This window comes from Dermacentor andersoni, chromosome 9 (genome assembly GCF_023375885.2).
Source record: "Dermacentor andersoni chromosome 9, qqDerAnde1_hic_scaffold, whole genome shotgun sequence".
NCBI classification, from domain to species: domain Eukaryota; kingdom Metazoa; phylum Arthropoda; class Arachnida; order Ixodida; family Ixodidae; genus Dermacentor; species Dermacentor andersoni.
In genome coordinates, this window is record NC_092822.1 from 16926858 (window position 1) to 16952693 (window position 25836).

Here is a 25836-nt window from a genome sequence, read left to right on the forward strand (position 1 = left end):
CATCTGTAGAAGCCTTAGTGTTAAAGCCTGAGGTCTATTTTTGAGTTTACAATGTGGCAGGAGGTAGATCCTCCTAGCCAAGTAAAAGTGCTCAGTAAGTTCGTGATACGAGGAAGGAGAGTCCCCCTTGTCTGTACCCCCCAACATCACGCTGCCTGGTAGCTACGCGGTCGATGATCCCTCGCGCAGCATTGCGTGCCGATTCACTGAGGTTGGGCGGCGCACCGTCAATCTGTTCCATGTGGGCTGGAAACCAGATGACTGCGTATGGCTCGGTCTCTTTGCTTCCCATACCCTTAGGAACAGCTCGGATATGGTTCCTTTGGGAAATGCTCGAACAGTAATGTCTATTTTAATTCGAATGAGCCGGATGAGCTTCTTTCAACTTTTGAACAGACTGCAAAAAAAAAAAGAAGTGCGGAGAGAAATAGAGAAGTGATGGTGTCGGGCAGGTCACGTGTTGCGTAAAATAGCTAATTCTTTCAGTAACGTAATAGTTGCCAAGAAAACAACAACAAAGAGAGGGTAACTCTCGTTGTTGAGTCGCGAGTCGAGACCTCTGCGATGCAACGCTCAAACAGAATTCAAAAACACCGGTGGCAAGCCGCATTTCATAACTGCGAAGCAGGTGATGGAAGCTAGGGTGGAGATATGCGTGCCGTCTATTGTGTGCTGCTTTATTGGCGGGCAAACTGGGAAGGGGAGGGGGGGGGGGGTGAGTGCCCGGAAACTAATGGATAAACACTATTGTGCGATTGGCAAGGGTAGTTCGCTGAATCCGTCCACAGATAACGACGTTTCTTTCTCCGAACCCCTTTATCTCGTAGTCCCGATGATCAGAAGCAATGAGGTTGAAAACAAATATTTCTCTTAAAAATCCCTTTGATCTGGAGACAGGCCGTCGCTCTTCTGGCTGGACGAGGTGCCGGAATGCTGTCTTGTGTGCACGCATGACAGACACGCGCTGCGTGGTCGCACAATGCGCGAGACGAAGCGGCGCGCGGGAGGGCTTGTCAGGGTACCACTGTTTTAGTAGTCGCGATTTGAACGTAGAGAGTTCTCTGCGGAAGTATTTGTACTAGGGGCTTACATTATGCCACCGTATTTTTTTTGTCTTTTTTTCTTTCTTTTTTCATCGGGCGCACCTCAGAGCACCTTACCAAAGCATTCATAGAGACTTGGTGCCTGCAACGCTGCGGCGCACTTTTCCTTCACTTCACTGGTGTTCGCATTGCACCGCAGGCTCTGCCTGGATGAGTCTCGAGTTCGGGAAGCAAGTGCAAAAAGTCGCTCGCCGTGGTTGCTTAGTGGATATGGTGTTGGACTTGCTAAGCACGAGGTCGCGGGATCGAATCCCGGCCACGGCGGCTGCATTTCGATGGGGACGAAATGTGAAAACACCTGTGCACTTAGATTTAGGTGCACGTTAACGAACGCCAGGTGGTCAAAATTTCCGGAGTCCCCCAATACGGCGTGCCTCCTAATCAGATCGTGATTTTGACACGTAAAACCCCGTAATTTAAATAATTTTTAATCAATTTAAGTGAAAGAAGTCGCATTTTCGCCCGAAAGGTGGAGCACTTACAGCGATATCAGGCCATTACTTGTAGTTATACGAGAAGCATAAACTGCAATAAACATAATGAGGAAGCTTTAGCTCGGGTGCTCCTATCTAAATACATGTAAAAGGAGAATTCGTTTTTCTCGGCAACCAATGCACCAAATTTGACGAGGTTTGTTGCATTTAAAAGGAAAAACTTAAAATATAGTGACTGTTGGTTTCGCATTTTTTATTTATGTCCTCAATTTTTTATTAAAAATTGGCAAAAATCAAAAATGTTCAGAAATCAACACTATCAAGTTTACAACTCTGTAGCTCAGCAATGAAAAACGATAATACAATTCTGTGAATTGCATCTAATAGTACATTTAAAGCGGACAAAATTGATATGTTACACATGAATATAAAAAATTTTAGTAATATGGAAATACAGCTTTTGCACAACCATTGTAACCAACGTAACAAGTTCACGTAAGATGTAAAATGACATATATAATTTGTCCGCTTTGAATGGTCGAATGGATGCCGTTTACAGAACCGCGATATCTGTTCTTGATGCAGAGCTACGAATTTGTAAACTTCGTGCTTCTATTTTTTTCAAACGGTCGAATATTTGAAAAACTTTTTAACAAAATTCAAGCCCTAAATCGAAATTCCGCTTCCAACAGTCACTAGAATTCAACATTCTCTCTCAAATACAATGAATTTCATTAAAATCCGACCAGGGGTTATCTCAGAAAAACGTTTTTGCGTTTTACATGCATTTGAATAGGCCGCGTCGGAGTTGGGCCCGAGCTAAAGCTTCCTCTTAAAGAATACTTCTCGTGTTGCATTAAAACGCGATAAATATGTCGGCATGTTTCAGCCATTCGTATGACTGGAAATGGTGGGTGACGACTGCGGAACCCCAAGACATACTCGCAGCCCCCTTGCCAGTAAACATTGAAGACGTTGCTCATAAGTTTGCGATAAGCCACGGAGAATAGGTGCCGAATAAGCAATTTATTATTTTATGAGTGCGTTATAAATTTGTAAGAGTGAAGAGACTTATCCCCCCCCCCCCCCCACGTTGTGCCAGCGAGTCGCTGAAGTATGTTTATTACAGCATTGTTGTGCTTTCCCCCTTAGCGTTGTCTAACAATTTCTGACCATTTTTCCAGTGCGTTCTCTTGGAGTACTTGTGGGTTCTTCTCCAAATTACGTGGTAGTGTTCTTACTTATAGAGGAGTCGAAGTTTCATACGTAATTTGTTTTTATTATAGGAGATTCTCTAAAGAAAATAAGAACTGTCACTTGCGTCGGCAAATTAAAAAATAAAGAATCTCTGCACCCAGATAAGCACTCCTAATCTGATTTTCTCCCGGTAAATGTCGAAGTGGACTCTTCCGCATAAAGACATTTAACGTGGAGCACCCAGATTTAACGACATCTGATACGTACGCGCATACAAGTTCGAAACCATGCGGCGTTCGCGTACAGATCAAACATTTCACGTTATGAATATCTTCTTGAGGCACGCAACAGAACGCAAAACAAAAAGAAAAGGACGTCTCCGTGGCAAAGAAAACCAATGACTTTGCGTCCTCAATGCTCTGTAAACAACGTCGGTGCAACTCATTTTATTTCCTTCCACTGCAGCAAGTCGATATCGGTGAGCTTCGAGCAGGCTGTGAGTTCATTTCTGTGTTCAGAAAAAAGGAAGAAGAACATATAGAAAATTGCGTTTTATTTGATAATTTTCCCCCATGTTATCAATTTGTGGGTTCCCCCGTATATCGTAAATGTTTTCTTCCTTCTGACTGGCGGTGTCTTGCATAGGTACATTTTATTCTTTCTTTCTCAGCTTGCTCTCAACGTCCGTAAAGGGCTCTTTAGAGTACGTGAATTACAAATAATTCTTAGCTCAAGCTTACACTTTTATCTTTTCTTTAGGACTTGCGGAAAGTGGTGCAATATCAAGCAATCATGTGGGCAAAATTTAATCAAATTTTTGAAAGCTATTTTTATACATATTAACAGCATCACTTTGTCAGAATAAATACTATATTTTGAAAAAGCTAAGCAAACGTGGTTGACATGAATGTACAGCCTCCAGCATTTTTTTAATTATATCGCGCGAGCGTCGACAACGGCGATTATCAGCGAGACTGGCAGAAGCACGCACAGTCGCACAATGCACCCTCCGGTGCAAGCGCCCTCCGCTACGCTGTTCTCTTCAGGCCGACGTACTCCCATATTATATTGTGTTCGCGCGATATAGTTAATAATGCGGGGGGCTGTACGTGTCGAACACCCATAGTGATGTTGTGGTAATTTGGGTGTATGTAGGCGTGTTAAAAGCAGTCCTCAGTACAATAAAATAAGTACTCTATTGCGCACTAGTTGAATATTATAGAACAAGTAACGTACGGTCCCCACAAAATTTTTACGCGCCACGGGATCTCAGAAAAAGCTGAACATATCCGCATGCTCACAACGAAGTCTGGTGTTCGCATTTCCAGTCGCTGCTATAGCATGCGCGAACATCGTGACGTACGCTTTTATACTGGATACCTTTACAGGCTGCTCGGAAATTGAATGTTTTACGAGATCCCGTGGTCCGTAAACTTTTGCGCTTGACTGTAGGTGCGTCTTGCATTTTGCGCAATGCGTTACTTGTTCGCTGCGACAACAAATGCAGCGTGCACCAACTTCTGATTTGTTTAGATTATGTGCACAGTAAGTAATATATGTTTTGAATATTCTATCACGTCACACAATGTATAGTGCATAATCTACGCTATACTGCTACATTAATTCCACATTTTTAGTCTATGTTGCAGCACAGTGGTATGACGCCTTACCCAGGTCCCTGATGTACGAGTGCGCTGGGTTGAATTTCGTGAATGGTGTCGCTGTTTGCGCATATTACTTGGGCTAAAGTCGTTTCCCGTAATGTCCTAAGCTGACCTGCGGATAAGCACACAAACACAATTATTAGACGATACGTATGTAAACAAAAATAATAATTAAGCTGATTTATTTATTTGTTGACACACACACACTCTCACACAAACGCATGTGTGTATATATATATATATATATTATCTTCTGTGCCTCTTTTGGCATGCGGTGTGCAGTGTGCGATACGCGCACCCACACATAGAAAAAAATAATGATATTAAAGAAAAAGCAGGGCCGTGTTAAAGAAGATAACATGGTTATAACAACGAAAAATAAGTTATTGGTGCCTTTTCTAAGGATAAGACAATCTTAACTGCAATAAAGAACTAAGGACTCAAAATACAATACAGAATAGAGCATTACCTTCTACTTGCATTTACTAATTTCACAGAGCAATATTTACACAATGAAGACGTCACCAAGGCGTAAATTTCGTCGCAGAGGCACATTCTTTAAACAGACTTCCTGTCCATCAAGGAAGTCATGTTGACTGTCGAGTTTATTTGTCTGGAGATATCTAATCTCCTCACAGCCAGTTCCTGTGTGTTGCTTCTAATTCGTCGACATTTTATTTCGCTTAGATTTATCTTAGCTATGGCAGGTGACGTTCAGCCCAGAGCTGACTATCATATAATATACCGGGTGCCCCACGTAACTTGTGCCAAAAGTTAAAAATATGCAAGTGCCACGTAATTGGACAAAATCAAGGTAGTGTTGTTTTCCGTCGCTCGGAGCAAGTCGTGCTATATTATGTATCGATGCGAATGCGTCAAACTACCCATTGAGCGAAAAAGTGGACGTGTGTCGTCTGTAGCAGCGAAACGGCACCTAAACTCGCATTGCTATTGGCTGCGACGCCAGGTCACGAGGTGCGCCTCGACGGAGCAGAGCGGGCCAGAGGGAACACCTGTTGCGGCATTAGCGCGCCAGGTGTTGCGTGAGGGGAGAATTAAGGCATCGCCGCGACGCGTCAACCGATGGGCATCGCCGCGTCGGTGGTATATATGCGGCGTTGGTACCGCGGGCTGCTTCTGCTTGCTGGCTTCAGGCAGCGCGTACTGCTATGGTACATTACCGACAGCTCAAAACACGAAGGACCGCCCAGCGCCGTTCAGTTGGACATAAGCACTTATTCTGAGTTGTGAATGCTCTTGCATTCACAACTCACAAGAAGTGCTTAATTACATAAATGACATTTGAGGCAAAAGTGTCAATGGGAAAATTGTAGAACATCCCGAAAAATTCCCGATCCAGCTTTCTGTTGCATAACACGCGCTACCTAAAAGGTATTTTTACAATTCTGAAAGAAAGCCTGCGATGTTTTCATATGTGGCACAGGTTACGCGGGACACATGACAGAAAGGTATGAATTCAGGTAAGGCGATTGTCACGGAGCATCTAACTAGTCGACCTGTATATGTATAACGGACGAGCGTCAGCTGAAATTTGGGTATCGCTCCTTTTGTGCGGGCAGCTGCGCGTGTACAGTGAAGCAAGTGCTTGCAGGCGGTGATGACTCGCCTGGGGTGAAGCTACCGGCTTGTCCGCCGTGTTCGTAGTAGAACCTGTCGCCGAACTTGAGCCGCCTGAACATGGGGCCGACCAGGCAGGCGAACGTGGGTCCGACCATGGACAAAGGCAGCGTGCGCTCCGCCAGGCCAGCCGAGAACAGGTCAACATCCATGACGTCCCTGTCCACGCGTGGGACGATCGTTGTACACTTCATTATACAGTTTTATTATACAGACGCCTGCTAGGTGTTACACTATGGGTAACAGTTTGTGCCACGTGGCAAACATACAAGTTAAGACGAACACACGTGCTCGGCCAAAAGGCAGTGTTCATCAGCAGACGCCAAAAGAAGATATGCTGTAGTTATAGCGACGAAGCAGCAAAGGGTTTGTGTGTGTGGAAGGGGAAGGGGGAGGAGGTCGAACCCGTTTCATTCTGAACTCGCGGACAACTTTCTGTGGCTATGAAGGGCAAGCTATGGGCGCGTGGCTGCTGCACATGTGTTACGACGCCAAGTAGACCGACAGCGTTTGACAGTGCTTTTGGTTGCTCGGAACAGACGCTGAATCGACGCAGCTTCCACGTGCGACGGTTTCGAGTTTGCCAAGACGCGGAAGGGAGAAGCCGCAGGATAAGTAAAACTTTACACTCAGTGGTGGGTTCTGTCGTATTTTCGTATTTAAGTGTTGCTAATAAGGTGTTTATGTTTTCTCTTCCCCAGCCTAAACTCACGTGGATTAAAACGCGGGACTTTTTTTCAGGAGCGCTCTCACTTGTGCACGCTTTGCATCCGTAGCTTTCCCTTCATAGTAGCAGAAAGCTGTCGGCGAGTACAGGCCTCTAGATAGCGTTCTAATCTAACATAACCAAAGATAATGCGACCATTCGGCCGGTAGAAAAGAGAACTATCGCTGTGATTCTTGAATGGCGCTAGTTTCAAAACTCCATTTCGGGACCGTGCACCACATGGGCACACGTAAGCAAACAAAGAAGAAAGGAAAAAAAAAAGGAAATCTGGCTGTAATAAAATGCGAAAGGCCGTACCACATTCGTGATTGACAATTAGATACTCCGGGTCTTTAGAGTGTAGTCAGAGAGAAAAAAGAAATAAATAAAGGCAGAGATGTTATTGCACAAACTCCGAGATCGGTGGCGTAGCATGAGTAAACAGGTAAATCTTACTGTTCGTAGTGGCTGCCTTGAACGAATGAACAATCACGGAAGGTCCTCCAGTCACTATTTTCACTGCATTCATCTCTTGCCATGGCATAAAAATACATTACGATTTTTGCAATAGATAAATGTAACAGTGTAAATTGATTCAATGCCGGTGTTTACGGTTATCTAAAGGTAGGGCTTCAAATGAAGGAATGCTGCATTTGTGCTCAAGACGTCAACGCATGACGGGCCCTCAGACATCTCTGTCCGCATTCTGAGAGGTAGGCGCTTCACTCAGATTTAAGAGCTTCAACTGCTGAGAGGACATTCACCTTCGTTGCCGGCGTGTTTCAACGATGTAGACACGAAGACGTGTTGAGGTGAGACGTTGCTGGAACCTTGCGTAAATACTGATTAATGTCATAAGGAGCGCTTGGCAAAAACCTAAGCCCCCTAATGAATCACCTAACTTGTGCTGAACTTTTCTATAGTGGGCTGGCGCCGCGGCAGAGGGCAAGGAGTCCTCTTCTAACGGTCGGCAGACAATCATTGACAAGTGCGGCAAGTTGGCCGTGTCCGTAAATTTTCATATTGAACAGCACAAGAAAGGCGAGTACATAATTTATGTGTGCTTCTGAATGAACTATGGTTTGAATTCAATGCCTGTCACGTCCATTTATTTTCTTAGTCCCCGTCTTTATCGCACAGTTCATTGCGCAGGCAATCATTATGTGATAGCGAGGCGCGAATGCTAACGCATTACGGTCGCTGATGTGCAGCATGAAGATTTGATAATCTTTATGTATTTTCTTTCATTATTTTTCTGGCACTTATTTAGGTCAACTAAAGTACCAGGCGATCCAACTACGTTCAATCAGTATTTCGCCATAACAAATAATACACGCAGTACGAACGGGGTCTCACTCGTAGAGGCTGGCGAAAAGCTCCGCCGCGTCCCTGGGCATGAACTTCTCGAGGTGTTCGAACGCCTCCAATCGGACGCCCGGTGCGCAGTGATGGACGTAGTCGGCGTAGGCTCGCAGTCCGTGGTCGCGACCTCGCTGTATGTCGAAGGCGAACAGGTCGACGCCGAACGGCCTGGGGCCGTCAGGCAGCCGGAACGCATGCCTGGTGACGTCGTGGGTGCCGTATCTGCGGGAGTGGGCAGCTCGCGTCCTCGTACGGCAAGATAACGAGCATCAGTAGGGCGGAATCTAGGACCCACTGATGCAGCATATCTAACACGTACGTAGGATGATCAGCGCATCGACGAGGTGCAAAAAAAAAATATCGAAGCAAACAGTGCCACGTGTCTGTATTTCCCCCTTTCGCTTGTGCTTCGTACAAGCACTGGTCATATGCCAACTGAAGCATTATCTTCTTAAACTCTGGCTAACTAAGTTTTCTTGGACTTCATTGCCATTGGCATTGAATGAAGGCACGTTTACCAATATTTTTTCGAAGATGCACTGTAATAAAAAAAAAATAATGGCAAGTTATGTCCAAAAGCCGCGATCTGGTTATGACAGGTGCTCTACTTGGCGATTGCGGAATAATTTGGCTGCTCAGTGTTCACTGAAGTGCATCCGAATCGACGTAAACAAGCGCTTTTCCAAACGTGGCCGACGCATCCGGCAATCGAACCTGCGACCTCCTGCTCATGCAGCAGAACGCCACAGCCACTGAGTAGCTGCGAAGGCTAATACTGATGCGTTGCTGTTTTAACCTCTCTACGTTGTATTAAATTGTTTTGTCTTGCTCGCCCACGTATAAGATCCGTGCGGACTCTTAAGCGCGTAAGAGACGGGATCGAAAGATTATAAGAGTGGAAAAAGCATGCGGAAATAAATTAAACTAGACACCTTGCTTTTAGAGCTCAGCAGGAATTAGGCTCACACGTCGTTGAGCAAGGAACTCATTTATATGCCTCTGTCTTTGAGGACTAAGAAATTAATAAGTGGGTCAAGTAACGTACTCTAGCAAAAGGAGTGCCAAATATGTATGTTGCAGTGCACTAGCATATACGCCCCCACCCTCCATCCGCACTATCCAGAAAACTAGGCAAATATGAAATTTCGCCAGCATGCAGTCGACGAACTCTATCTAGATGAAGTAGAATAAAAATAAATGTTCACTTTTTCTATCACTCCTGAATTGGTGCGTTTGAACAAGTGACCATGTACACGGGGCTATATAGTTACAGCGATCTATTCCCTCTAAAGGCGGTCACCGCTTTACATCTTGGAGCAAAGCAATTTTCTTTTACGTGGCTAATTAGGTGACAGACGCTCGCAGTTCGCATCAGCTTGCGTTAAAACCTGCGTTGAAACATTCGTCCACTCACTGGCTGTGTTGAATCAACAAATATACACTATGTAAATGCAATAATTTCACAAAGGAACAATAAATGTGAAGCAGCCTTGCCTGTCAATCTTCTGTGACGGCTTACGCAACCTGTCAGTGGCGACGGCGTCGATGACGCCACTTTCGTAGAAAGCAAACGGGTTAAACCAGTTGTGGCGTAACGGTAAGCGCAACTTCTGCTTTCCGCCGGACAAAGATATTCTGAAACGAAAAAAAAAGAACAAGAAATCCCAGACCCCAGTGTTTCCTTCATGTCCTTGGACTCCTTTACTGATAACGTTCCCCTTCATATCTCGTTCTTATTTCCGCGCTTCGTCATTGGCTCGAACGCCGCTTCGCCTCCATTATCTCTGGGATTGCCCACTTGACGCTTCGCATGTTAAGAAAAAAGGGGAATAACGAAAAAGGACGATACATAAATACGGGTCGCTAGAAATAAAGCTTTCGTGTGCGTACTGCGAGTCACTGCAATTGTCTTCCCAGCTATATGCACTACTCTAATGACCAAACCCTCTGGTTTCAATTTCGCCGTCCAAGAAATTGTGCCTGCAGATGTGTAGACCTAGGTATCCCTGTCTACTGCGCTCATCATCACGCAAATATATCCACTGTGATGATTCTCACCCCTCATGTAATGTTCCTCACGGGGTTCTTTACGTATTAAATAAATAAATAAATAAATAAATAAATAAATAAATAAATAAATAAATAAATAAATAAATAAATAAATTCAAATGCTATGCGTTGTTGTTCAATCCCCGTAATCCTTTGCAATCCTCTCCTGTGTTACGCAAATACTTCTCCGAAAAGACGGCAAGCGACGCCATTTTGCGCAGCTGAATCGTGTGGCGAGAAGCGACAATACCCAACACCGGCTTACGACAACTGCGTCTTATATCGCGCCTCCTCTCCATTCTTCAGCTGCAGCTACACCGCGCCACTGTACTGTTTCTTTTCTCTCTTAAGCATCCTGAGCACCGTCTTGCGCTGATCAAGGTTTTTCCACTGACTCCAAATAACGGTTGCCGTGGAGTTTCGGCGACACAGTTGTCGCAAATTCTGAGCGAAGACGTACGGTCAGGTTACACACAGACATCATTTCTTAGTTCGCAACTTCATGAAACATCTCCATCATCATCTTCAACCTATTTATATGTTCTCTGCAGGGCGAATGTCTCTCCCAGCGATCTCCAATTTCCCCTTTCTTGCGCTAGCTGATTAAAACTTGTGCTCCAAATTTCCTAATTTCATCATCCCAACTAATTTTCTGCCGTTCTCGCCTACGCTTCCTTTCCCTTGGCACCCATTGGCACCCATAGTGTGGTCCACCGGTTATCTGCTCAAGACATTGCATGACTTGACCATCTCATTATTTTTCTCTTAAGAGGAAGCGTTCACTCCGGCCCAACTCCGACGCCACCTATTTAAACACACGTAAAACGCAGAAACTCTTTTCTGAGGTAACCACTGGGCCGATTTTCATGAAATTTGCTGCATCTGAGAGAAAAAGTTAAATTCTAGTTACTGTTTGAAACGGAATTCAGATTTAAGGCATGAATGTTCTAAAAGCAATTTTCCAAAATTGGTAAGCTTGAAAAATATAGAAGCAGGAAGTTTAGAAATTCACATCTCTGCACCAAGAACAGATATCGCAGTTATGTAAAATGCATCCGTTAGAACATATAAACAGACAAATGTGATAAACCACTGTATATCTTACATAAGTTTGTTACGTTGATTAGAATGGTTTTGCAAAAGTCCTACTCGCATATTAGTGGTATATTTGAGGGCGATGTATATAGTACATAATATTTGCCCGTTTTCGATGTGCTATGAGATGCAATTTGCAGAATTTTCGTGTCGTTTTTTATTGATGAGATGCAGCGTTATAAAGTTGATAGTTTTGCCCACCGAAAGTTTCCCATTTTCGACAATATATATTAAAAAATTGACAACCTAAATAAAAAATTCGCTACCATCAGTCACCTATATATATGCTATATATTGCTATATATGCAGATGATGTAACAATCTGGAGTGCCCAAGGTAATATGGGACAAACAGAGATCAAACTACAGGAAAGCATTTATGTGGTAGAAACAACACTTGAAGGTATGGGACTGAACTGCTCTGCTAAAAAATCAGAACTATTGGTATTACGGAGCAGTAAGCGTGGGCGCAGGCCGAACGGATATATCCCAGAGGAAGAACCCCGCATTGACATATACGCCAAGAATGGAGAACCAATCAGGCAGGTGGAGACTATTAGAGTGTTAGGACTTCTCCTGCAAGCGAACGGCTCTAATTGCAGGATGATAGAATACATCTCTAACAAGTCAGAAGAAGTCATTAGGCTTCTGCGTAGAGTTACCAACAAGCATAAGGGGCTAGGAGAAGACAGTGCCATAAGATTGGTACATGCATTCGCCTTTTGCCACTTCTCGTACGTGGCTGGCATGCTACAATGGACACAGGCTGATAAGAACAAGCTAAACGCTTTAATCAGACGACTTATAAAGACTGCACTAGGACTTCCCATCAGCACGGCCAATGATAGCTTATTGCGCCTAGGGTTGCATAACACACTAGAGGAGATAGCTGAGGCTCAACAGGTGGCCCACCAGGAGAGACTAATGGGGACACGCCCTGGGAGGGCGCTACTTGAAGAAATTGGCGTAGAAATTAACAACCACACCAACGAAGGAGAATTATTAACACAATTGCAAGCGGGACTACGAGAAACAATAAAGACGACCCCGTTCCCTAGGAACATGCACCCGACACATAACCTCGAGAGACGGAAGGCAAGGGCGAAGGCACTCCTTCAAGACATAGATCAACATAAGCAGCAGGCGGTGTTCGTTGACGCTGCCTGGGTTAAAAACAAGGATGCGTATACCTCCATTGTTGTAGACACTCAAGGTAAAGTACGGGATGCCATCACCGTCTATACCAAGGACCCAACAGTAGCAGAACAAGTAGCAATCGCCTTAGCCATCCGGGCTAATCGGTGGACACATATTTACAGCGACTCTAGAACAGCCATACGCAACTTTACCAACGGATATGTGACACGGATAGCAACAAAATTATTAGAGAAGGTCAAGAGTGAGAGGATCGAAATCCGCTGGTTTCCTGCACATCTGGGGGTGGTGGACGGAGCTCGGAGAAACCTCAATGAGGTGGCAAATGAAGCAGCACGAGGACTTTCTAGCCGTGCTCTTCAAGACCGAGCAACTTACACTTCACCCGGGGAACACAGGGATCGATTATTAACATATAACGAAATCACGAAGCATTATTATTTAAGCAGAAGGGAATACCCATTGCCACACGGTAAGCTTTGCAGAGCCCAAGCGGTCACATTACGTTTGCTACAGACAAGAACATACCCAAGTCCATATTTTATTAACAGGATCTATCCGGAGAGGGAAATTCAAACCAACTGTAGTAAGTGCAATGGCATCATTACTCTTGACCACATGCTTTGGCAGTGCCCCGCGGTCTTCACAGACCGTGACAAGGAACAAGAATGGTGGCGGCAAATGCTACACAGTGAATCACTCTCTGACCAATTACGGGCAGTCCAGAAGGCCCGCGATGTGGCTGAAGGGCTCGGCCTGACAGTCCCAACGTGGGAGCGGCCCGCGTCAACGTATGGTTGACCTTCAGGACCCAATAAAGTTCTCCATACCATACCATACCATCAGTCACTATATTTTAACTTGTTTCTTTTACATGGAAATATGGAACAAACCCCGTCAAATTCAGTACAGTGGTTCACAAGAAAAACAATTTCTCCTTTTTCATGTATTTAGATAGGAGCCCCATGCTAAAGCTTCCTATTAACGCCAACTAGAACATCGGCTATCCCTATTTACTCCCTGATCCACACCGCTCACTTTCTCTCTCAACGCTATACTTAACATTTTTCGTTCCTGCGCTCTTTGCGCGATCCTTGACTTGTTCTCGAGCTTCCTCGTTAACTTCCAAGTTTGTGTCCCACATGTTAGCACCGGCAGAACGCAATGGTTGTACACTTTTATCTTCAACTGCAGTGGTAAGCTTCCAGTCACGATTTGGTGATGCCTGCCGTATGCACTCCAACCCATTTTTATTCTTCTGCAAATTTCCTTCTCATGACCATAGAACATGATAACAACATCATAGTCTCAACATTAGTCTCAAAGTAAAGTAAAAAAATAATTCTGGAGTTTTACATGCCAAAACCCCGATATGATTAGGAGGCACGCCGTAGTGCGAGACTCCGGAATAATTTTGACCACCTGGGATACCTTAACGTGCACCGAATGCAGAGTGCGCGAGTGTTTCTGCGTTCCGCCGCGGCAGGGATCGAACCGACGACCTTGTGCTGAACAGCGCAACGTCTTAGCTTCTGACCTTCCGCGCCGGGTACCAATGCCAATTTGAACGAAGCATAAGTGAAAGACAGAAACAGTAAAAAAATTCATGGGGAAACTCCTCTGAGAGCTGTCCAAGTATGCGTAAGCATTGTGTCACTTGCTCATCTCCACGCAGCTCGCTGCCCTTATCAATGTTATGAAACTTGATCAGACCAGCATAAACGACAGCGCCGCGGCGACACGAACTGCTGCGGACGGCGGCTCAAGGTGAATTGATGAAGCAAGCAAACTACTGGAAGTGGAAGCACCAGGTGCGCTGATGGCATTCCGTTCATTATAAGCCGTTATCTCCCTTTAGCGCATCACTCATACGCGTAGAACCGTTATCACACGTAATCAACCCTACTCCGGCGGCAGCTACGCATCGAACGGCCGCGCGGAACGCATTTTGAAAGCGATGGCCAATGTGTACATAAAGTTCCGACTGCTGATAAATTCAACTATTAATCAAACTGCAATAAACTAGCCCGTCTAACAACATCATTTTAAGTCAACTGCTATCGCGGGAGAACATAGGATCACAATAGACTAAGAAGGCCAGTTCTACTAATCATGAGCAGGGTTGAGTTTTCCCGCGATATTTTGCCGAGTCGTTTATAAATTTCACTCATGGGTTGAGCTGGCGGTAGCACACATTTAGACATGTAGCTTTCATGGTAAATGACAAATAAGAGCAGTACCGGTGCCATCCTTGTCATTGTTTAGCACAATATAGCGTTCAAGACAGCGATAACAGCTGTCATTCGAGCGTTTTTGCTCAAGAACTCACACACGTAAACACATATGAATATATACACTTTGTCTGAACCAAATATATTCTATTGTTTAAAATCGTTAGCCGCTTCCTTGTGCTCCTTTTGAAAAGGCTATCCGCCCGTTGTTTATCCTGGTTTATCTGGTCACTCTGCAGTAAAACCATGTTACGTAAGCACAACTTGGCGACTGTACAGTAGCGGACATCGCTTGTCGAGTTCAACCGTGAATCCTGACGCATTATTAACGGTCATCGCGACAATGTAACATTTTAATAAAATACACTGTGAACGATTAATTGCATCTTCCTTAAAGAGAGAGATGCAACACTTTCGTCTTTCAAGATTTTCTTCTGATATAGCAAGCCTTGCCTTCATTGCTTTTCAGTTAACATCGTTATTACTCACAGCCGTGTTTCTTGTTGCTCGCTGCAGTAACGCTTCTTTTTTTTTCGTTAAGTGCTATCTTTTCATTAATCTAGGAAAATTTATTGGACTGCTCAGCTTTTCCCAGCGTAAATTGGTGTGCTGCACCTTACGCACTCTTGTCCTAGGTGATGCATCCTTTACAGAAACAAAATATGATTTGAAGGGTAGTCCGAGAAACGGTAAGTTACTGGTGTGTTTAGCTAAACAAAATCGTGCACACACACCACAAAGACACTTCATTTCACTGCACTTCTAACGCAAGTCCTACCTATACGAAACGAGCAGCCAACACTGTCCATGCCAGTTTCCAACAACTTTCGTTCTGTCATTATTATCGTTATGTACGTTTTATGTTACTTACTTCACAGGAACGAACAACAAATTATTTTTCAAAAATGTTTAGAGGAATCGTTAATCAAAGGCTGTATTCTATCCGAATACATTCTAAACGTAGAACATGTTTCGCTAGGCAACCGCTCAACCCACGTGAATAAAGTTTGATGCATTTAACAGAGAGAGTTAAATTGCGCCAACTGTTCGAACGAGAACTTCTATTTTGGACTTAGAAACTTGTGAAAAAAAAGTAAATTTGAAAAAAAAAATAAAGCAGTAGGCTTACAACTCCGTAACTCCGTGATGTAATTTATAGTATGTATGCAGTCAATATTTCGTTTAGGCAAACTTTGCACAAGCCTCACATAAAAATCAATGGTTCGATTTACTGACTATTCCCAAAGTAACAGTATCACAGCATTAAAATCACAGCTTGATCTGCCCCTCCTCGCATCCCGGAATGACTCGCTCTTTTACATAGATTTTATCATTCACTTCCACCGGGTAACAAGATTATCAGACCACGTTATCGATATCGATATTCCCGCAATACTCACTCCAACGCTGTGTGCCCTCTACGCGCACGTACAGTCACATACCAAAATTCCTTTTTTTTTTGTCCGAACTGCCAATGATTGGAATCACCTGCCAGAACACATCATCATCAGTGACCTGCCACGTTTCAAATCTTCAATCAAAGCCCATCATTCAAGTATTCTCACCTAGCCAACATTTTTGCCATGTTACGCCTACCCCTCATATAATGTCTCGGCCACGGACCTTCGAGGTATAATAAATTAATGGTGCATTGAAGAACAATGTATAATATATGAATTTAGTACGGTTTGCACTTCCTAGTAGGAGTGGTTTACGGAATTGGCTAACTGTGTGGGGTTGCAAAGTTGTAAAACTCACAATTAATTTTTAATGTCCCAATTTTGCGCTATTTTGCAATGACATACCAGGTACAAATAAAATATATGCTCCGAACAGGCCCCAAAATTTATATCTTTTCATTTCATCAAAACGCGACAAGCCTCACCAAGTAGGCTCAGTGCTCGCTGAGTAAAATGATTCCTCAGGTGTCATGTATTTATATTGGAGCTCCCATGGTAAATATTTCTCTTGAGATATATAAGCACTTCGCGTAGCGAGAAATAACCAAGCAATATTTTTAATGTATCTAAATGCTGAGGCAATCGCATTTCAACTAAGCCTAACCAAAACCATCGATCCGCATCGTACTTGGTATGTTCACTCACGTCTCATTGTCAGCATCGATGAGTGAGTGGCCCAGTCGAAATGCCGCCGTGGTGAACTCGTTGAAAACAGTTGCGTCTATTCTGGCGTCGTAGGTGGTGTAACCCTCACGTAAGGGACTCAGTTGGTTCCGTTTAACACCTTCGGGGCCCAAGACTTCCTCGAGAAGCTCGTTATAAACGATGTGCTGCAAACGTGCTTCCACAATTCGCCTGCGACATCCACGTTTAGCATGAAGGTTTCAACATCAAGAAACTCGGTTTCGGTACGCTGTATTCGTTTCATTTTCATTATTTCATTATTTAGGTTGTCTATTTTATATCCCGGTGTAACAATATACATATGCAGTAGTAAGCAGCATGGAAGGAACACCGCATTCGTATTGAGTTAATGATAACTCATGATGTGTGTTTATTAAAACCCCACGTGTTAACATGTAAGAGGTAGATTTTGCGTTCAATGTTCGGTCTCGCTGAATGCATCTATGCGAGGAACGGCTCTTTAGCCTCTGCGACCTCTTGAAAGCAAGATGAGATGTTTCCTTTTGTACTATTTGAGGACGCACATCCGAGGAAATGCCTAGAGATATGTACCTATGTGACAAACATATATGTAATGTGTGACATGGAACAAAAATAGTAGTGTGATATCTGGTTAGCTTTTGTTTTCACGTATACGGCTGCACTGTACAATGTATGCAATTTATTTTGTTAATAAGTTACATCGTTGTATGCATTGTAAAAGGTGTATAATATGCCGTTTGTAAGGTGCACGGATGCATGGATTATGGGGTTTCACGTGCCAAAACCACAATTTGATTATGATGGACTCCGTAGTGGGGGGGGGGACTCCGGATTAATTCTGACCACCAGGGGATCTTTAACGTGCCCACAGTGCAGGAGATTCAGGCATTTTTGCATTTCGTTCCCATCTAAATGCTACCGCCGCGGCCGGGTTTTGATGCTGCGGCCTCGTGCTTAGCGCAACACATAGCGCAACACATAGCCGCTAAGCCATTGCGGCAGGTGCAAGGCGTACAAGGAACTAAGCACAAATATAGGACACGTTAAAGGGGACAGCACATATATAGAGACACTTTCGGAGCACAAGTATACAGCAGCGCCCAATAAGCGCAAGCGCATGTTTACAGCGCCTTTTTACCCACGAAAGCCACTGTAAGTACAAAAACAAGCACAAATAATTACCCGGAAGAACAATATAAACTGATCTATGCAATATTATACACCCGTGAAACTAATTTCAAAAAGATGCAACAAGACGCGGGCGAACTCTCTTTTTATCGCTGACATATTGCTACACGCGTGTGGTACATGAGGCGCGTGGGCGCCATCACTCCAGAAAAGAGGAGGACGAACGAACTGGGCTCGCGCTGTGAATCTAACCGGTCAGAGCTGCAACCGTTGTTGTAAATATAACCTGTAAATAGTTGCTCGTCTTACTCACTCCTCCTTCGCGTAACATTGTGGTGGGCTCGGTGGACTGAAGACCGCGAAGCGACAGCATGTCACTGTAAGCCCCAGTATTACCAGCACATCTTTTACTTTGCATGCCATCTCACCTCGTGACTTGAAAGAGTCGTTCATCATCCCACTGAGGATTGACTCGTGCCATTTTTCTGGCCACGCGGTTGTGTTCTCTAAACCATATCGTGTGCATGAGCAGAAGCCCGGAGTTCTGGTTGACCCTACGGTCTCCTGTGCACAGGCAGAGATAAAGGAGGAAAGGATTAGGTGCGTATGGAGAATAGGCCTCAGATCCATAAGCACAACCGCATACATGCGGTAGATGGTGTTCGTAAATTCTTCCGATGTAAGACGTTTCCTCCAGCGTATCGTCTCTATGCCGGTCAGAAGCAGCGGATTTAGTCACACATATTTTTTTTCGTGCCTTGAGGTCGTGATTTTCCTTCACCCTTACAATGTAATACTAAAACGACTTCAACAACATCTTACCCATTTTTGCTGTTCGAGTACATATGCGAAACGCAGAACCGTTAGCATTACACAACCGCCGAAGCTATAGGAACGACATTTTTGCTATACGAAAAGACAAATTTTACTAGACACTAAAAGCAGAGTTTAGTTTAGATCATCAAATGTACTACAAATATTACTGAAACCAACAAATAAAAAAAAAACTGAAGCACCCAGTTGACAAGTTCACATCTAGATGAACATGAAAATCGAAGTCGGTCTCAACCTGCATACGTAAGGCTTTCTCTTAAGCCAGAAACATGCGCGTGACGTTTCAGCCAGTATCCAGGTGCACCTGAACAGCAAACGCGGGCAGGGATTTCGCTCACCGGCTTTGAAGCAGAGACGATTTTCTCTTTGTTTACTACACCGGTCAGTGTGCGGACGTGAACTTGCGGGCAGCAGTTTTGAACCGTTGATGAGTTGTTCCTTAAGAAGCCCTGAAAGCACGGAAACATTCTAAAGGCAATTCTTGTCATTCTTTCATTTCGTCGGAACACTTTACCAAATTCGCACAAAATGTTTTGACACATAGCAAGAAGCTATTTGGCGCGAGGACATACCGTGGCAGCGGCTGCAATCAGCGCCTAGATTACGCGAAAATTTGGATTTCGTGCCACAAAGTCTGCCTCAATGCCATCGAACGCGTTGCTTCCATTTTAGGTTTCCTTAATTTGCTCTTCCTTTCTGTTGTTGTTGTTTTTGTATTATCATCAGCTCCAGGAGTTTTACGCAAGAGCGCTTATTCTTGTTTTGACTTTAAGGGTTTATACGTATGCTTTATCAAGATATTCGGTGTTTTCGTGCAAGTTTATCCCAGATTTTGCTCTAACTGCTATCACTGAAATAGAATACAAAGTACATTAGCTTCTACACAAGATGAACGGTAAGTAAAGTACAGTCAAATGTTTTAAAGCATGCATATTGCATACGTTCGAAATCACAAGTTCCATGGACTCTCTGTGAAATGTCTTACAATATGTCGTGCTAAATTCAAACTATGTATCTTTCCTGTTGACCACTGCCTTAGCTCGCAAACCACGACAATGACAACCTGCTGCGAAGTACGTGACTGCCCTCGTAACATCACTCTCACTACGCCGCAGTGCTTAAACTGTAGAGGATGACATTGGGAAAAGTTTTGGTTTGTGCGCAATGATTCGTGCTAATCAAGTATGGCAAATTCCTTTCGATGGAGTCATGCGCACCCTTCAGTATGGCCCAAACAAGTCGACAAAAAATTCCCTTTCCAATAAAGGCTATATTTCCGTCCTCTGTTCCCGATGGGGGAAAAAAAAATAGAAATACATCCAATTGCGAACATCGATGATCTTACCGCTCTTTAGAAGACGCAGATCTCGCGTCTGACTTTCGCTAACTGCGTAAACTGGCGATCCGTCAATGTACGAAGTCACATAATTGACCTGATCCCGGTGTCCTGCACAGCAAAGAGAACGCCAATGAGAGTCAAAGGCGCGTCCATTGTTACACAACTGCGTAAAGCGCCGCCACATCGTAGAGAGAGAGAGAGAGAGAGAGAATTAACGAGAAGTAGCTTTGGTGGGCTACTTGGCACGGGGATAAGAATGTACGAGGATAGAAAGAGAACGACACGAGCGATAACGCGTACACAATCGCTTACACAATTGAGCGGTAACAACATTAGCAGGCAGCGTTCTCAAACTCTATTATGCAGGTCCGTGAACCTCAGGAACTTTAGAAACGTAGATAAAGGGTTAATGGCGCTCAAAAAAACGCCCAGAGATGTCGTTTTACTAGAACCGAGCTTTCGAAAGCGACGTAATCAGTAAGTTGAGTCAACAGTACTATATAAAAAAAAACTGACTTCAATTTAAATTCTTCTCTCAAAAACGCAACAAAATAGGTTCAGCAGCTGCTCAATGAGAGCCTCTCAGTTTTTACAAGCGCTGAAGAATCGCGCCAGCAAGACTCTATAGACTCATGGTGTTTCCAGTTGCGTTCTCATGATGTATATTACTCTCTCCGTTTCCCTCCCAAAGCTTCAAATAGAGTAGGCGCCATCCAACCGTAGACCACGACAAATCGGTAACTCACCCAGTCTGCATCTGAGGCACGGAGCCGAGCGCCTGAAGTTCATGCAGCGCACCTCGTAGCGACCGTAGAAAGGATCCTCGGCGGGGACGTCTATCGGAAAGCACTCGGGGTCCAAGCGAGACTTCGCGTCGCAGCAGTTGTACGTGTCGCGTCCTGCGCATATGACACAACGCTATCGTTGCTCCGACACTGAATTATCTTATTGGGCATTGTCAGCAAACAAAATACGCTGTTCTAAAATAAGTTTGCTGCCGAGATCAGAGTTCGCTGTCGTGAATTTTCTTTCTGTTCTGTAAGTGGCTTCCCTTTTTTAATCTTTCGTGCGTACTTGGTTTCGCGCTCTGTTGTCGCTCGCCGACTCCGTGCTTAGTCCGGGCACCGCTTGCACAACTGCTGTACACTGTGCTGTGGGGACGGAGTACGACTCGGAGTTTTGGAATGGTGTGATTCTAACGTACGTGACCGGCGCTCCATAAGAATAACAGGATAGAAGGGAAGCACGTCAGCAAGGGGTGGCACACAGTAAAACCTCGTTATACCGAAGTTAAGGGGGGAGCCAGAATTAATTTGTTTTATCCATTGTTGCGTGTACTGCACTATGAATCTCTATGGAGATGACAAGGAGCACTTCACTTACTTCGTTATATTTATTATTTCGTTATATACCGCTTCCTTACAATGATGTTTGACATATATACTTAGATGAAGCGATGAGATAAAACACGGTATATTGGGTTTCGGATGACGCAGGGCAGGAATGACTGGATATCTCAGAGAAGCCTTCGTCCGCTGATGTTCTTGATTAAAACCAACAAGAAGAAGATGGTGATGACCATTCAATAACCACGGCGGCAATACTACCTCTTTTTTTTATAACGAAGCAGATACACAGCATAGCTAGAGATTGAACGACCAGTAAAGCCTTATTCAGAGTTTCCTTAAGGTCGCCGTCAAAGTCAACGGAGCATTGTTCACTGTACCCAGATTCCGGAAGAATTCGGGACCTTCCGCGTCGATCACCAGGGCTGCGCTGATGTCGTGCGCGACGAACTGCGCGAAGTGCACGACCATCTCGGACCACCGCCTGTCGTAGACTGTTCTTTCGGGATGTGCGGTGTAGGACAGCAGGCGAGCGCTGGGCAGCGCGCGTCCGCTCTTCACCGAGACCCTCGGTGAGCTCACACCTGAAAGCGCGTGAGCGCAGGATCAGAATGACAGAAAAAAAAGAAGAGAAGGCTAACACGCTTGGAAGCAAATGTGGGACAGAATATATTTGTTAGGTGGCTCTGCCACGCGTTTTTATGGAATTCTCTGGCACTTTATAATAATGTAATCTATCAAATCAACTCAATTTACGTCGTAGGGGAACCATGCAGCGCACGGAAAACGCAACCAGGAGAGGCACGACACTTCGTTGGACTGCCCGAGCTTGGTGTGTTTGTGACTTATGAACTTCACAGCATTATTCACGTGACATAACGTGTAAGCATTTATACTTCCGTTTTTCTGATAAAGACCACTCATTTGCAAGCCCAGCGACGTGTCGTGTCTTTCTTCCTTTGGTCTGTGTTGTCCATGCGCTGGTTCCCCTACGATGCAATCATGCCTATTTGCGCAGCTTAGCATTTGCTATAACCCTATTTAATATTTCTCTTTGGAGTTCCTTTGGGAGGCTGAACTGAGCCTGGGGTAAGACGTCAAATGTGAAGGAGAGGTAGCCGGTCGGCACTGGAATATCACGGTTTGGGTGCTAAAAGTTTTCTCCTCCAGTGGAAGAGCGCGCTACTCCAGAAGCTCCAGGCTTCCAGGGCAAGGCGACTATAAGTAATGAGAGGAACAAGCTATAGGAAATGGCAACGCGAACAAAAAAAAAGGAAGAAAAACTACGCACCGTCCACTACAAAGTGAAGCACGTTACGGACAGTATTCGTGGCACAAGCTTACGTAAACTATGCAATCCGAAGAATTCATTATACGCAGTAGAATAACCGTGTTTTGGGAATCTTCGTAAATGTACTCGAAAGCATTTCAGCGCGTGGCAGACAGGGAAAAAAAAACTAAAATGAATATAAATTCAGGGGTTCTTCGTGCCAACGCCACAATCTGATTACGAATAACGCCGTAGTGGGCGACTCCAGATTAATTTGGACTACCTCGGTTTCTTAACCGTGCACCTAAATTTAAGTAAACGAGCATTCTTGCATTCCACCCCCTCCTCGAAATGCGGCCGCCGTGGCGGGAATCGGAACGCGCGACCTCGGACAGGGGCAGGAGGAAGACAGACACCATGGCACGCACCGTGAGGTCTGTTTCTTGCGCTCTACCCTGTCAGCCAGCGCTGAAATGCTTTCCAAGTTATTACATACAACCTCACTGATGCTGGTCCTATAGACAACCATGCCAGAGGATCCCGAACGAAGACGTACCGTCCGCGTAGGCCGGTGCAAGTAGCCGCCCCATGCAGGCTCCCGCCGCTCCCCACTCGGGGTGCTCGAGGTTGTTGCACCTGCCGTCGGCCTCGCGGTACGGCTTGGAGCCATCGCATCGCTTCTCCCCGCGACGCCGGCAAAGCGGAGACGCCGTGCATGCCACCTGAGACGCCGTCTTAGCATTCGCATCGAGCCCATCTGTGCCGTTGGCCGTGTTCCGGACGCTGAAACGGCGTCAGAGTACGTTTGAGTTTTGAACGCCGCGTGGAACTAGCGCGGAAACTAAACGCAAGATGTTTTCTTAGCATAGAGCAAGTGTCCTAAGCCTAGAGTGGCAGGCCAGGCCCGTATGCACGGAATCGTGTCCAGCTTTTCATTGAAGTCTGCACCTCCAGTTATCACCAGCTATCACTAGCTGTTGTTTCAACATACTTATTGACGGAAAATAAAGTATATGTATAAAAGAACAGAACAGAAAGGAGCATCTTTCCTGTCCTTTTGCTCTTTATTCGTCTACCTATCATTTTCTCTGTCCGGGCCTTCACTTTATTCCGTGTCCCACTACACCGCAAGAAGCACCTCTATCATTTCTCTCAACAAGCCCATTCCACCATGCAAGCTCGCTCAGGCCAATTTTATGTCCGTTTTGCATAAACCATGGCTAGTCCCACATCGGATGTTTCTTTTCTCCTGGAGGGTAATTCACGCAAACATCCCAGCATTCCTTTCACCTTTAAACTTTCACAAACTACAAATTTTAACTGTAAATATTTCAGAAGTAAACAACACTCTCGCGTTCTACAGCAGATAAAGGTCGCGTTGCCTGTTTCACCTCGTCACAATCGTTCGGCTGGCTTTCTCAAAGCACAGTGCGAGCTCGGCCTTCAGCTTGTCCTCCCTGGGCGAGTCGCCGAGGGCCACGTGTTTCAAGGCGAGAGGGCAGCCGCCGTTCGGTATGCGAGGCACGCCTACCAAGAACGTAATGAAATGTTAGGTTTAGGGTTACGTGAACTTTCAGCGTGTTCGTAGAGAAAAATAAAACACACACAAATTCACATAATCTAGTCTCAATACCGGATGTAAAACTAAACGCACTACAGAATGAACTAAAGCTGAGCCAGTAGGCATGATTATAAAGAAGAAAAAAAAAACAGTGGGGACACATACACATACGACGAAAAAAAAGTGAAATGGGCATCCTAACTGCTGACTGTCGACAACAGGATTTCTTTTCCGCTTGTATGTATAGTTATTACATTAGATACAACTATGGCCCTCTACAATGCGAATAAAGGGTACAATGATTTTATTCTCACGTACCCCGTCTTTGGTTTTGCATGTTCGCCGTAGCAACAGTCCTGAAATGCGCCCAGCTCGTCGGCTGCCCGTCGACGGACGAAGGCGTTGAGTATGAGCCATCGCCTCCGTCCTGGTGGTGAACCGATGCCGCGACCAGGACGACGCAGCAAAGAAGCATCGGCATACATCTGTCAAGAAATTTAACCTGTTGCACACTTCCGCAAACATAGCCAGAAAGAAAGATCTGCCAAGAAAGTGGACATAAAAGAGCTCCATAGTTTGAACACATTTCATTTCACAGAGCACACGCGTGTATGGTTAGGATTATTTATTTATATAGTTCGTAAAGCATAGCCACATGTGATATACAGGCGCGAACATAGATATGAAACTTATTCATCCTTATTCTTGCTTGTGTGATCGCGCCTGTCACTTACGTAACACGTTTATGTCACGTGACGCACTTTTATTTTTTTTATTTATTCTTTAACGCATTAACGTAGCGACGCGTAAGCAGAAAAGAACAAAAGACGTGAACAAAAGACATTACTGACGTGGCGCGTTCCTCCCTAGTGGAGATTTAGGAGGTCTGTGCCTGTGTTAATAAGTCGCGTATCGCTCGATAGATGCCTCCTCGACACTGTATGTGACTACATGCTCTATGACGTGAGACGGCCGAACGGAAACGCGCTCTGCTCGCGCTTCTGAACAAATTTGAGGGAATTCGATATCTGAGATCAACAGTTCGCAAGAAGCTCGTGGAGATGAGGACGGTCATTCTTCTTTTATCTGAGGCATAGTTGTAAGAGAGAATGTCGCCTTGTTCAGACCATTTTCTCACGGAACACGTATTTAACTATAACACTCAAGAAAATGTTGCACTTGTTTCTAGCAAAGAAAATGCAAAGAACAAAGTTTATTGAAAATGCAGAAAGAAAACGGACTCCTATTTACTTATTAAAGTTCCGGTATGCTCTTTCCAAAGTCGGCTTAAACAAAGTGTAGATTCACAGTTGTGCCTGCAAATTCTTGTATCGTAAATTCATCCGTAAATTTCGATTCAGGCTGAATTCGCGTGGACGGCGCTGTATGCCCCAGACTATGTCATTTTCCTAATTCAGTTTTCAATTTTCCTTAACCTTAGTTGTTTCACCTTAATTCCCCTCTATCGAAGTCACCTGAAGTAACATAGGAAAGCGAGATAATTACAAAAATTATCCAACTTTTCATACGTCAATTTTTATTATTCGCACTCAGAGGATTTGCAGCTCGACCACGAAGCTCCAAATGCAGCGCTCACTT

At 44.7% G+C, this 25836-nt stretch overlaps 1 protein-coding gene across 1 annotated transcript; it reads right to left on the reverse strand.

The window, feature by feature from the left end:
• Positions 1–3136: 3136 nt before the first annotated feature.
• LOC129383834 (salivary peroxidase/catechol oxidase-like) lies at positions 3137–24990 on the reverse strand. The gene is made up of 14 exons (XM_072284357.1): positions 24556–24990; positions 24068–24203; positions 23233–23459; positions 21787–21990; positions 20807–20959; positions 20067–20168; positions 19060–19170; positions 18316–18451; positions 16739–16948; positions 9569–9739; positions 8099–8350; positions 6026–6195; positions 4405–4510; positions 3137–3242 (listed from the first exon to the last, which is right to left on the reverse strand). The coding sequence occupies exons 1-14, from the start codon at positions 24821–24823 to the stop codon at positions 3176–3178; spliced, it is 2313 nt and encodes a 770-aa protein (XP_072140458.1). The 5' UTR covers positions 24824–24990; the 3' UTR covers positions 3137–3175.
• Between the last annotated feature and the right edge of the window lie 846 nt (positions 24991–25836).